This window comes from Nycticebus coucang, chromosome 20, assembly GCF_027406575.1.
Source record: "Nycticebus coucang isolate mNycCou1 chromosome 20, mNycCou1.pri, whole genome shotgun sequence".
NCBI lineage: Eukaryota > Metazoa > Chordata > Mammalia > Primates > Lorisidae > Nycticebus > Nycticebus coucang.
In genome coordinates this window covers 27,350,206-27,365,023 of record NC_069799.1, presented here as the reverse complement: position 1 = coordinate 27,365,023, position 14,818 = coordinate 27,350,206, and the positions used below count along the sequence as shown (strand labels likewise).

General features: G+C 35.1%; 1 protein-coding gene across 1 annotated transcript; it reads left to right on the top strand.

Annotated features, from left to right (window-relative positions):
* Positions 1-2,047: 2,047 nt before the first annotated feature.
* LOC128573048 (olfactory receptor 2M4) lies at positions 2,048-2,983 on the top strand. Its single transcript, XM_053573271.1, has one exon. The coding sequence runs from the start codon at positions 2,048-2,050 to the stop codon at positions 2,981-2,983; it is 936 nt and encodes a 311-aa protein (XP_053429246.1).
* Positions 2,984-14,818: the final 11,835 nt, after the last annotated feature.

Genomic DNA, 14,818 nt, shown 5'->3' with positions numbered 1-14,818 from the left:
CTTCTTCTCCAACCTCAGTATTTCAAAATCTATAATTATCTCAAGCCTTTTGCACTCAATCTTATTTTTTTTATTTTCCTTTCTGTTTTTAGCTTTATTTTTGCACTTGTTTTTGTCATATCCCTTAACTTTCTTCCACATAATTAATTTTTCCTCTCATTAAGTCACTTCTTCAAAGGTGTCTTCTATCATTTCCTACAGTCTTCTCGATTTTCTAATAATTGACAAGCAATCATATAGAAGGACCGAAATAAATCTGGCAATGTGAGAATTTTATACCTTCATGTGATATTGTGACACTTAATATTATTTTGAAAATGAGGAGAACAAAGAAAATGCTGCTGATTCTTTTTGTTGACTATCTTTTGAATAAGACTGTATTTGATATTCATTTTGAGAGTATCAATATTTTTATGTATTCTTGTTGCAGACGATTTGGATGCATATATTATATATATATATCAGGTAGAAATAAAAGTGACTTGCTTTGGATTGAATTTTGTTTGGGGTATTAGAGGCATGGTAAAAAATATTGGGGGCTATAATAAATAATAAACTTTTACAAAGACTTGATGGCTGATTTTATTTCACACCAGCTGTCTCTTTCCTCCAAAGTCATTGCCTAGGCTTTACCCAGGCTTCCCTGGGGACTGAAGATTATTTGCTTCCTGTTCTCCATGCTCACAGATTTAACCCATCCAATGCATCAGATGTTCACAGAGATTGTCTCAATGCAACATTATTTCACATCATTACACATCTTCACAGCTTAAAATACCTCTTTTATATTTGCTTAAAATTAAAGTATACTTTATATATGCTGATTCTCTACACTTTAGGCTCAATGCTTTCAGTGCTCTCTGCCCCACACAACTACATCCAAGCCTCTGCTCAAGTTGAACCTGGCTGAGCTAGGTACTTCATACAGCTGAACCTTTACTCATAGTGCTGAAATAAGCCCCAATAGACCCCCACTGGCACATTCTAGTGAACGTTTTAAAGACCACAGGAGGGGTTCTCTTTGGCCCCTGAAAGTTTATCTGATTTGATTTTATAACATTTTATTGTAGCAGAAATACATTAATTTCTAAAAAACACAAATGAAGGGTTTTGAATATCCTCATCACAAAGAATTGATGAATGTATGAGGTGGTGGTCATGATAGATATCCTAGTTTGATTGTTATACAGGATACATATGAATCAAAAATCAAATTGTACCCCATAAATATGTACAGTGACAAGGTTTCAACTAAAAAAAATAAAAATAAAAACAAGAAAGAAATGGAAAAAAGGAAGAGGATGGGTGGAGGGAGGGAGGAATGCAGAAAGGAATGGAAGGAAGGAAGGAAGGAAGGAATGAAGGAGAGAGAGAGAAAGGAAGGAAGGAAGAAAGAAAGAAAAAGACTCCACCCCTTTTCACCACACAGAATTGGAAGACAAATAATTATTTTCAAAACACTCCAAGGATTGGTCTGAAATGGAAAAACTAAAAATGTAGGGTATTAAACCTTTTTCTGAATTAAAATGTACAAGTGTCCCCATGGGGTAATGTCATTGATCTCATGTTGCCTTTCATTGGTCTGGGGGTAGGATGGTAGAGGGGACAAGAATTTTATTGTTGAAGAGACTACCAACATGGAGATATACAGGGACAAAAGGAGAAAAAGTTCATAAGAAAATTAATTCCCTGTGATCAGTTCTGAATATAAAATTTAGCCACAGAGATGTATAATTATTTTTCTCCTAGGTTCTCTATTGATCCTGTAAGTGCTTTAAAACCTTTGTGTTTTTCAATGTAAAATAAAAAAGATACTAAAGTTATTTTCTGTGAAGTATGGATCAGGAAAGAAGTGTAAAAGTGCTGGGCCAAGGTGCAGAATTTACTCTGACCTAAGGCAGGTAACTGAAGTTTAGTGAGAAGGTCTTACATATGGGTTACGTAAACTGTATGGTGCAGGTCTCTGCCACAGTTTTAATTTGAAAACTGAATTAATAAATTAGCTTATATCTTCGCTGGAATTTCCAGATTAGGCATATTATCCAGGATGATGTGGGGAAACCAGACCTTCAACTCCGTTTTCATCCTGCTGGGAATTTTTGACCACAGCCCCACCCACACCTTCCTCTTCTGTCTGGTCCAGGGCATCTTCTTAGTGGCCGTCGTGGGAAATACTGCCATGGTTCTCCTTATCTACCTGGACACGCAGCTCCACACCCCCATGTACTTCCTTCTCAGCCTGCTGTCCCTCATGGACCTCATGCTCATCTGCACCACTGTACCCAAGATGGCTTTCAACTATTTGTCTGGCAGGAAGTCCATATCTCTGGCTGGTTGTGGAACACAGATATTCTTCTATGTGTCCCTCCTTGGAGCTGAATGCTTCTTGTTGGCTGTCATGGCTTATGACCGCTATGTGGCTATATGTCACCCTCTTCGGTATGCCATACTCATGAATCCAAAAGTCTGTGTCTTCATGACTGTTGCTTCCTGGACCTTGGGTTTTCTTGACGGCATCATTGTGCTTGCAGCTGCCTTGTCATTCTCTTACTGCAGCTCTCTGGAAATTCATCACTTTTTTTGTGATGTATCTGCCCTTTTGCCTCTGTCCTGCACAGACACATCTGCATTTGAAAAACTGATTTTCATCTGCTGTGTGGTGATGCTAATCTTCCCAGTCTCAGTTATCATCATTTCCTATTCCCATGTTCTTCAAGCTGTCATCTATATGAGCTCTGGGAAAAGTCGCCGCAAAGCCTTCACCACATGCTCCTCCCACCTGTCTGTGGTTGTACTCTACTATGGTGCTGCTATGTTTATGTACATGAGACCAGCCTCTAACCATACACCAGATGAGGACAAATTTGTGTCAGCCTTCTACACCATTCTAACCCCCATGCTGAACCCTCTCATCTACAGTCTGCGCAACCAGGAGGTATCCAGGGCATTTAAGAAACTGTTAAGGAAAGGAAACTTAATTTAACTTTACCCAAAATCTTTTGAGTGTACACACTGTCTAGTCAACACTTCAAAGAAACTGGTGTCAATTGAATAATTCCATTCTGCTAGTCTGTCTTTTATCCACTTAAAACAATTTAAAAAATCATTAGTATACTATTAATATACATCATTCAACTGAGGTGAATTTGGAAATGAGCATAGGTGGTTTATCCCTGTGAATACAATTCTATCATTGCTTGTTAGCCATAAATATTGCCTGATTTCAGTTAGAATGTTTGCCTTTGAAACCAGGTAGAAGTCTGAGAGTTCTTTTCTTTATCAAAGAATACAGGTTGGAGTTGATACTTGGGTTTTGTAGAGATGCTCCTTTGTTCATGGATTGCTTACCTGTCAGTGCTTCTCTTTAGTTTTACCAATCGTTAAACCTGATATTGACTTTTTTTTTTTTTTTTTTTTAGAGACAGAGTCTCACTTTATTGACCTTGATAGGGTGCTGTGGTGTCACAGCTCACAGCAACCTCCAAGTCCTGGGATTAGGTAGGCAATTCTCCTGCCTCAGCCTCTCAAGTAGCTGGGACTACAGGTACCGATCACAACACCCAGCTATTTTTGTTGCAGTTTGGTCAGGGCTAGGTTGGAACCTGCCACCCTTGGTATATGGGGCCAGTGCCCTAACCACTGAGCTACAGGTTCCACCCGGTATTGACCATCTTAGTCCTGATTCTCTTCTTCTTCATTCCTAAGCATTTAGAAATGGGGAGTTAGTGTTGTCGCTTTCTTCATTCAACTTTTATGTCTGCATAAAATATCACTCAGAAATTCATATATTTATATATTATTCTCTATATATATTATAATAAAATCTTCATATTAAAAGTGAAAGTTTTAATGAGTCCAGACAAAATAGCTATGTGATTTACCTGGACAACTATCATGTTTCTTATGATTGCTTTTATTCCTCACTTGTCTTTATTAATAACAAGAATTTTTTGGAGATGTTTGATAACCCTACCTGGAATTGCTAACTATGATTTTTCAATACAATTCCTGAAACAACTAATTTCCTATAAATTATTTCAGAAAATTCTCAAAATCGGTGTCAGAAATGTTTATGGTGCATAATATGTCCATAGCAATTGTTTCAAAGTTCCATAGAGTGTCCATGCTTTGATAAAATTTTCTTGTAATCCAACTGTTATTAGTTAATTGCAATCTTAATATCCAAATACTCTCCTTGAGAAGTGAAAGAAATCCTTGCATGCTTTATGAATCCTGCCTTGATTTTTATGCACATATGATGGGCAGTCCACTTCCTGGGTATTACGAATAATGCTACTGCAAACATTCATGTAGTTTTGTATAGAAATATGTCTTCAAATCTTTTCAGTGTATACTTACAAAAGTGGAATTACTTAGTCATGTGGAAATTGTTTCATTTTTTTTGAGGAGCTTTCAGACTGTTTTCTGCAGTGGCTGCAAAATTTTACATTTCCATCAGCAACATAGGAAAGTTTCAATTCCTTCCATCCTTACCAACTCTTGTTACTTTTCAATTTTTAGATTACAGCCATTCTAATGAGTGTGAAATTATATCTCATTGTGGTTTTGACTTGTATTTCCCAAATGATTAATAACAGTGAGCATCTTTTCTTTTGCTTATTGGTCATTTGTTTACCTTCTTTGAATAAATGTCTACTCAGATTCATTCAAATTGAGTTTACCCTTATCAGATATATGATTTGTAATTATTTTCTCCCATTCACTGAGGTGTCTTTTCACCTATTGATACTATCATTCGAATTAAAATGTATAATTTGGATTAAAGATCATGTGTTTTTCTAATTATGGTTTTGGTGTAATATCTAGAAAATTATCTAATCCAAGGTCAGAATGATTTTGCATATATTTAAGAGTATTATAGCTTAAGTTCTTATATTTGTGTCATTGATCCATTTTAAAGTAATTTTGGGGGCAGCACCTGTGGCTCAAAGGAGTAGGGCGCTGGCCCCAGATGCCAGAGGTGGCGGGTGGCAGGTTCAACCCAGCCCCGGTCAAAAACTGCAAAAAAAGAAAAAAAAAAAAAGTATTTTAAAGTAATTTTTGTCTGATGTGAAGTAGGTATTTCACTCTATTTTTTTTCCATGTGGATATTCATTTGTCACAGCACAATTTATTGAACATCTTATGGTTTCCATTTGGAATTTTTATATCCTTGTCTAAAATCAGTTGACCCTACATGCATATATTTATTTCTGTACTTTGCAATCCATTTCATGAACCAATATATCTACATTATGTTATTACTGCCTTGAATATTGTAGTCTAGTAGTAAGTTTGAATCTGGGAAATATAAGCCATCCAACTTTCTTATCTTTGGTGATCTGTTTCAGCTATTCTGGGTCTCTTGAATTTCCATGTAAATTTTACAATTAGCTTGTCAATTTCTGAAAAACAAATGACAGCTTGGTTTTTATAGGGATGGTTCCATCTATAGGTCAATTTTGGGGGCTTCTATTTTAAAAATAAATCTTTCAAGTCATTGGTGGATAACTTCTTATTTATTAATTTATTTTAACAATTGGTTGTATGGTGGTATAAAATTTTTGTAGTATTTTCTTATTTAAATTTACTTACAAAATATTATTCTTTTTGATCCTATAATACATGGACTTGTTTTTATAATTTCATTGTCTTACTTTTCATTGTTAGTCTTAATACATTTTTTTTTGAGACAAAGTCTCACTATGTCACCTTTGATGGAATGCTGTGGCGTCACAGCTCACAGCAACCTCCAACTCTTGGGTTTAAGGGATTCTCTTGCCTCAGCTTCTCAAGGAGCTGGGACTACAGGTGCCCATCACAACACCTGGTTATTTTTTATTTTTTGTTGCAATTGTCATTGTTGTTTAGCAGGCCAGGGCTGGATTCAAACCCACCAGCTCCGGTGTATGTGGCTGGTGCCCTAGCCACTGAGCTACAGGCACCAAGCCATTAATACATTATTTTTGATGTGCAAATGATTCTATATTTGTTGATATTTTGGTCCTATGCATGATCATTTTTCTGTCTTCCTTTTTGCCCATTCTGTAGCTTTACAATCATCTTTATGAACATAAAGATGTAATTCAATATTAACTCACCATTATTTACTCACAAATCTATATTTTTTACTCTTTGCATCTGTGAAGTCACCTAACGAGCTCTCCTACAGATAATTTGGGATACCTTGCCTTTCTTACCCAGAAAACGTTTTGGCTATCCTGATAAATACACTTTGAAGAACAATTATATGGAGTTTATCTTTCCACAATTTCTGTTACTAGTCAACTGTGGGCAAGACATATTAATATATTTTGGTAATTTGAGCAAGAGGGAAACCACATCTCCAAAAAAATTGAAAAATTAACTGGACATGGTGATGGATGCACATGTAGTCCCAGCTACTCTGAAGGCAGAAGTAGGAGGATAATTTTAGCCCAGGAGTTTGAGATGCAGTGAGCCGATAGTTGCCACTGCAATGTAGCCTGTGCAATAGAGCTAGAGCCTATTATATATATATATATAGCCCATCATATATATATATATATATATAGAGAGAGAGAGAGAGAGACATAAGGACCTTCATATAAATTTTATTACAGTATGTTACTATAACTGTTCTATTTTGTTATTATTAGTAGTTGTCATTAATCTTCTATTGTGCCTGATTTTTTTTTTAATTTCAGGTTATTGTAATGGTATAAACAACCAGGTCACCATTTTTGACGTTGCTATATAGAATCCCTCTTGTAGTTGTGTCCTGCACCCCAAGGTGTGCATACACCCATAACTTATGCGCTTTTCATGGGAGCACACCAATCTTCTCTTCTTCTCTCCCCTATTCCTCATTTCCCCTCCAGCCAACTTGAATAGAATTAAGTTTTTCTCCTATGTGGGAGTGTGTTAGATTGTCTACCAACTTCATAATAAAATTGACTTCATTAGATCTTTGCTTTTCCATTAGAATGTGTTTCAACTCCATACATGTTAATACAAAAGATATAAAGTCACCATATTTTCTTTCAGTTGAATAGTACTTTATGGTATACGTGTACCATAGCTTATTAATCCATTCCTAAGTTGGGACATTTAGGTTGTTTCTACATCTTGGCAATTGTAAGTTGAGCTGCAATAAATATTCTAGTGCAAATGTTTTTATGGTAAAAATATTTTTTTCTTATGGGTAGACACATAGTAGTGGGATTATGGGGTCAAATGGGAGGTCTAATTTGAGTTATTTGAGGACTCCCCATATTTCTTTACAAAGAGATTGTATTAGTTTACAGTCCTACCAAAGTGTCTCTCTCCAAATCTATGCCAGCATCTACAACTCTGGGACTTTGTGATGTGGACTTAAGTGATATCTAAGGGTGGTTTTAATTTGCATTTCTCTGATGATCAGGGGTGATGTGCATTTTTTCATATATTTATTAGCCATTTGTCTGTCTTCCTCATTGAAGGTTTTTGGAGTGCAGATTATGAGGCAGTAAGACCCCCATGGCCCAGGAGGAATGACCCCCAACTGCTTCTTGTCCCTTCTTGCTCCCTCTGCTAGAAGTCACATAGCTTCTGTACACTTTTCTGTCTTTTTCCCAAAAGCACATAGTCTTCTCGGCCTAAAGTTAATCTTTGCTCTATGTACTATTACATCTCCTCAAGTTTGTAAGATAAAAATATTCCCACTTTCTTTTTTAGCTGATTTGCAATATTGTTAATATAAGCAACATTGTTCAGGTATTATATAAATAAAGCTGTTCACACAGTTAGGTGCTGGCTGCAGTTATCAGCTGCATTAGACCTTTTGATCCAATATCTTTGCTTTTCATGTAATATATGTCTCTTGTGTAATGTATTTTCTCAATTTCCCACCATTTCCACTCTGGTTCATTTACTCTTTGCCCTGGTGTGCAAAAAAGGTTCTGTTTATGTCTCTTGCCCAGTGATAGATGGATTGTTTGGGTTTTTTGTTGATTAATTTGAGTTCTGTCTACATACTAGCTATTAAGACTCTGTTACATATGTAATATGCAAATAACATTTCTCATTGAGAAGACTGTCTATTTGCTTTCATTGTTGTGTTCTCAGTTGTGCAAAAGCTTTTCAGCTTGAGTCCTATTTGATTATTTTTGTTATTGAATCTTCCTCTTATGTCTTCTTCAAAAATCTTTCCCCAGTCTGAAATTCTTAAGAGTTTTTTTTCCCCACATTCTTTATTGTTTCCCCACTTTATTGTTTCATGAACAATACTTGGAAACATGCCACCTTCCAAGACTTAACCAGAAAATCTCCCTAAAAAGAAAAGCCTGGAACCAGATAGCTTCACGTCAGAATTCTACCAAACCTTTAAAGTGGAACTAGTACCTATATTACTCAATCTTTCCCAAAACATAGAAAAAAAAAAAAAAAAGAATACTACCAAACACATTCTATGTAGCAAACATCACCTTGATCCCCAAACTAGGAAAAGACCAAACAAGAAAATAAAATTATAGACCAATATCACTAATGAATATAGATGTAAAAATATTCAACAAGATCCTAACAAACAGAATCCAGCAACATATCAAACAAATTATACACCATGACCAAGTGGGTTTGATCCCAGGGTCTCAAGGCTGGTTAAATATACGTAAATCTATAAATATAGTTCTGCACATAAAAAAATGTTAACCACTGTGATAAAAATGTGTCAGATGGTTTATGAAGCGAGTGTATGATGCCCCATGATCATATCAATGTATACAGTTATGATTTAATAAAAAAAACAAAAACAAATTAAAAAAAGAAAGACCATATGATTCTCTCAATTGATGAGAAAAAAGCTTTTAATAATATCTAGCATCGCTTCATGATCAGAACACTTAAGAGAATTGGTATATAAGGGAAATGTCTTAACCTGACAGAGGCTATCTACAGCAAACCCACAGCCAATATTGTATTGAATGGAGTTAAATTAAAATCATTTGCACAATTGGAAGGATGTTTGGAGAATACTTAGAGATCTAAAAATAGACCTGCCATTTGATCCTATAATTCCTTTACTAGGTATATACCCAGAAGACCAAAAATCACAATATAACAAATACATCTCTACCAGAATGTTTTTTGCAGCCCAATTCATAATTGCTAAGTCATGGAAGAAACACAAGTGCCCATCGACCCGCAAATGGATTAACAATTGTGGTACATGTATACCATGGAATATTATGCAGGCTTAAAGAAATATGGAGACTTTACCTCTTTCATGTTTACATGGATGGAGCTGGAACATATTCATCTTAGCAAAGTATCTCAAGAATAGAAGAAAAATATCCAATGTACTCAGCCGTACTATGAAGCTAAATTATAGCTTTCATATGAAGGCTATAACCCAACTATAGCCCAGGAATATGGGGAAAGGGCCAAAGGAGGGGAAGGGAGGGGGGAGGTTAGGATGAATGGAGGGTAACTGATGGGGCCACACCTACAGTGCAAAACTTACTAAATGGGTACAGGCAAAACTTACTAAATGCAGAATACAAACATCTACATACAATAACTAAGAAAATGCCATGAAGGCTATGTTGAACAGTTTGATAAGAATATTTCAGATTGTACATAAAACCATCACATTGTACCCCTTGATTGCACTAATGTACATAGCTATGATTTAACAATAATAAAAAAATAAAAATAAAATCATTTCCACTCAGATCAGGAACCAGGCAAGGTTGCCCATTGTTTCCACTGATCTTTAACATTGTAATGGAAGTTTTAGCCATTGCACTTGGGGAAGAAAAAGTGGTCAAAGGTATCCATATAGGGTCAGAAGAGATCAAACTTTCGCTCTTTGCAGATGATTGTATATCTGGAAAACACCAGGGATTCTACTACAAAACTCTTAGAAATGATCAAGGAATACAGCAGCGTCTCAGCTTACAAAATTGACATTCATAAATAGGTAGCCTTTATATATACCAACAATAGTCAAGCTGAAAAAACAGTCAAGGACTCTATTCTGTTCACAGTAATGCCAAAGAAGATGAACTATTTGGGAGTTTATCTAACAAAGGATGTGAAAGATCTCTATAACTATGAAACTCTAAGAAAACTAAATAGCTGAAAATGTTAACAGATGGAAAAGTATATCATGCTTATGGCTGGGAAGAACCAACATTGTTAAAATGTCCATACAACCCAAAGCAATATACAATTTTAATGCAATTCCTATGAAAGCTCCATTGTCATACTTTAAAGATCTCAAAAAAATAATACTTCATTTTATATGGAATCAGAAAAAAACTCAAATAGCCAAGACATTATTCAGAAATAAAAACAAAGCAGGAGGAATCATGCTACCAGACCTCAGACTATACTATAAATTGATAATGACCAAAACAGCTCGGTACTGGCACAAAAAAAGAGAGGTAGATGTATGGAGCAGAATAGAGAACCAAGAGATGAACCCAGCTATTTACCATTATTTGATCTTTGACAGGCCAATTAAAAACTTTCAGTGGGGAAAAGATTTTCTATTTCACAAATGGTGCTGGGTGAACTGGCTGGCAACCTGCAGAAGACTGAAACTGGATCCACACCTTTCACCATTAACTAAGATAGACTCTCACTGGATTAAATATTTAAACTTAAGACATGAAACTATAAAAACACTAGAAGAAAGTGCAGGGAAAACTCTTGAAGAAATCAGCCTAGGTGAATATTGTATGAGGAGGACCCCCTGGGCAATTGAAGTAGCATCAAAAATACACTACTGGGACCTTATCAAACTAAAAACCTTCTGCACAGCCAAGAACACAGTAAGTAAAGCAAGCAAACAGCCCTCAGAATGGGAGAAGATACTTGCAGGTATGTCTCCGACAAAGGTTTAATAAACAGAATCCACAGAGAACTCAAATGTATTAGCAAAAAAAGAACAAGTGATCTCATCTCAGGCTGGGCAAGGGACTTGAAGAGAAACTTCTCTAAAGAAGACAGGCACACGGCCTACAGACATATGAAAAAATGCTCATCATTATTAATCATCAGAGAAATGCAAATCGAATGATTTGAGATATCATCTAACTCCAGTAAGATTAGACTATATCACAAAATCCCAAGAACAGAGATGTTGGTGTGGATGTGGAGAAAGAGAACACTTCTACACTGCTGGTGGGAATGCAAACTAATATGTTCCTTTTGGAAAGATGTTTGGAGAACACTTAGAGATCTAAAAATAGACCTGCCATTTGATCCTACAATTCCTCTACTAGATGTATACCCAGAAGACCAAAAATCACATTATAAAAAAGATATTTGTACCAGAATGTTTACTGCAGCCCAATTCATAAATGCTAAGTCATGGATGAAGCCCAAGTACCCATGAACCCACAAATGGATTAATGAATTGTGGTATATGTGCACCATGGAATATTATGCAACCTTAAAGAAAGAAAGAAACTTTACCTCTTTCATGTTTACATGGATAGAGCTGGAACATATTCTTAGCAAAGTATCTCAAGAATGGAAGAAAAAGTATCCAATGTACTCAGCCCTACTATGAAACAAAATTATACCTTTCACATGAAAGCTATAACCCAATTATAATCTAAGAATATGGGGAAAAGGGAAAGGGAGGAAAGGGGAGGGGGAGGATTGGTGAAGGAAGGGTAATCGGTGAGACCACACCTACAGTGCATCTTACAAGGGTACATGCACTTACTAAGTGACACTTACTAAATGTATATAAATGTCTTAACACAATAACTAAGAAAATTCCAGGAAGGCCTGTTAGCCAGTGTGATGAAAATATGTCAAATGGCATATAAAACCAGTGTATGGTGCCCCATGATTGCATTAATGTACACACCTATGATTTAATAAAAAAAAAAGACATCTTTTATCCATCTCAAATCAATTTTTGTAAGTAGTGAGAGTTGCGAGTGCAATTTCAGTCTTTTCCATCTACTTCTCCCAGCGCCATTTATTGAAGAGGAGTACTTTTGAGCAGTATATCATTTTGTTTAGTTTATCAAAATCAGATGGCTATAAAAACCAGTTTTATCTCTGCGTTTTCTATTATGTTCCATATTTTTGTTTCTGTATTTTTGTGCCAATACCATGCTGCTTTGATCACTGTGGATTTGTAATATAACCTGAAGTCTGGTACAGTGATGCCTCTCCTATTTTTTTATTCTAAAAATTCCATTGACTATACAGCTTTTTTCTCATTCCATATAAACCAAGGAACTATTTTTCCAGTTCTTCAAAATGTGATGTTGCATTAAATATGTAGATTGCTTTGGGTAGAATAGATATTTTAACAATGTTGATTTTTCCCAGCCACGAACATGGTATATTCTTCCATTTGTTAATGTCTTCTGCAATTTATTTTTTTAGGTTTTTAATTCATTAATTAGGTTCTCCAGCACTTTTGTTAGGTATATTCCTTAATATTTCATTTTCTTGAAGCTACTGTGAGGGGAACTGAATCTTTGATTAGCTTCTCAACTTGGCTGTTATTAGTGTATACAAAGACTATTGATTTGTGGACATTGATTTTGTACCCCGAGATGTAAGTATTTCTGTATCTCTTCCAGGAGTTTTGTGGTTGAGTGTCTGGGTTTCTCCAAGTGTAAGATTATATTGTCAGCAAAGAGTAAGAGTTTGACCTTCTTCGCCTCCATTTGGATGCCCTTTATATCCCTCTCTTGCCTGATTGCAATGGCTAGAACTACCAGCACTATGCTGAATAGTAATGGTGATGGAGGACATCTTTGTGTGGTTCCAGTTTTAAGGGTAAAAGCTTTCAGTTTTACTCCTTTCAGTATGACATTAGGTGTGGTTTTGTTATAGATTGCTTCAATCAATTTAGGAAATGTGTCACCTATACCTGTATTTGTAAGCATTCTTGTTAGAAAAGGATGCTGAATTTTATCAAATACTTTTTCTGCATCTATTGAGAGAATCATATGGTGTCTTTTTTTCTGTTAATATGGAGAATTACATTTATGGATTTCCCTATGTTAAACCAGTTTTGAATCCCTGGCATGAAGCCTACTTGATTGTGACATATATATTTTTTTAATGTGTGGCTGTAATTTATTGGCAAAGATTTTACCAAGTATTTTTGTATCCACATTCCTTAGTCAAATTGGTCTGTAGTTTTTTTTTTTTTTTTTTTATTGGGTACTTTCCTGATTTTGATATCTAGGTGATATCCCTAAAATGTGTTAGAAAGGTTCCCTCTTTCTCAGTGTTTTGGCATAGGATCTGCAGTGTGGATACATGGTCTTCTTTGAAGGTTTGGTAGAATTTATGTGTGAAGCTATCTCGTCCTGGGTTTGATTTTTTTGTTGTTACTGTTGGAAGATTTTTTATCTTCAATTTCAGTACTTAACATTTGTCTATTGAATAGATTTACTTCTTCTTGATTAAGTCTGGAAAGATGATATGATTCCAGGTATTCGTCCATTTCTCCGAATTGTCAAATTTCTGAGCATAGAGTTTCTCGTAGTAGTCAGAGATAATCTCTTATATCCAGTGATATCTGTTAATATTTCTCCTTTTCCTGTTTCTGATGGGGGTTTTTGGAGATTTTTACTTTTTAATTTCTAGTTAATGTGGCCAAAGTTTTATTGATTTCATTTATCTTCTCAAGGACCAACTTTTTGTTCTATTAATATTCTGAATCATCCTTTTGTTTTCACTTTAACTTATTTCTAATTTAATTTTGGTTATTTATTTTCTTCTAAGTTTGGGATTAGATTACTCTTCCTTCTCCATTTCCTTAAGATGAATCATTAGGTTGATGATGTGCTTTCTTTCTGTTTTTTGGATGTAGCAATCTAATGCATTAAATTTCCCTCTAAAGACTGCTTTTGCAGTATCCCACAGGTTTTCATAACTTGTAGCTTCTTTGCTTTTGTGTTTGAGGAATTAAAAAATTTCCTTCTTGATCTCTTCCTTTACTCAACTATCATTCAGCATAATGTTTAATTTTCATGACTTTCTGTTGGGATGAAAATTTTAGGGAGTTGAATTCCACCTTTATTGTCTTATGTTCTTAGAAGATACAAGGTATAATTTCAAGTCTTTTAATTTTGTTAAGATTTGATTTTTGCCCTAGAATATATTTTTTGGAATATGTTCCATAGCCTAATGAGAAGAATGTATATTCCTTGGCTTTGGTTGGCATGTTATGTATATGTCTATTAATCCCATTTATTCTAGAGTTGCATTTAATTTCTTGTACTTTGTTTAGTTTTTGTTCAGATGGTAAGTGCAGTTCACCAGAGGGGTATTGAAGTCCAAAGATAATATGGACTTGAATTCCACCTTTATTGTCTTATGTTCTTAGAAGATACAAGGTATAATTTCAAGTCTTTTAATTTTGTTAAGATTTGATTTTTGCCCTAGAATATATTTTTTGGAATATGTTCCATAGCCTAATGAGAAGAATGTATATTCCTTGGCTTTGGTTGGCATGTTATGTATATGTCTATTAATCCCATTTATTCTAGAGTTGCATTTAATTTCTTGTACTTTGTTTAGTTTTTGTTCAGATGGTAAGTGCAGTTCACCAGAGGGGTATTGAAGTCCAAAGATAATATGGTGTTATGGGATATTATATTGCTGAGACCAATCAATGTCTGTTTCATAAATCTGAGAATATTTAAGTTGGGTGCATAAATATTTAGAAATGAAATGTCTTCTTGTATTGTTCCCTGGACCATATGAAGCGAATATCTTTGTCTTTATTAAATTTAGTTGTTTTAAATCCACTTGTGTCTAAAAATAAATTTGTGACCCCTCCTTTCTTCTGGTTTCCATTTGCCTGAAA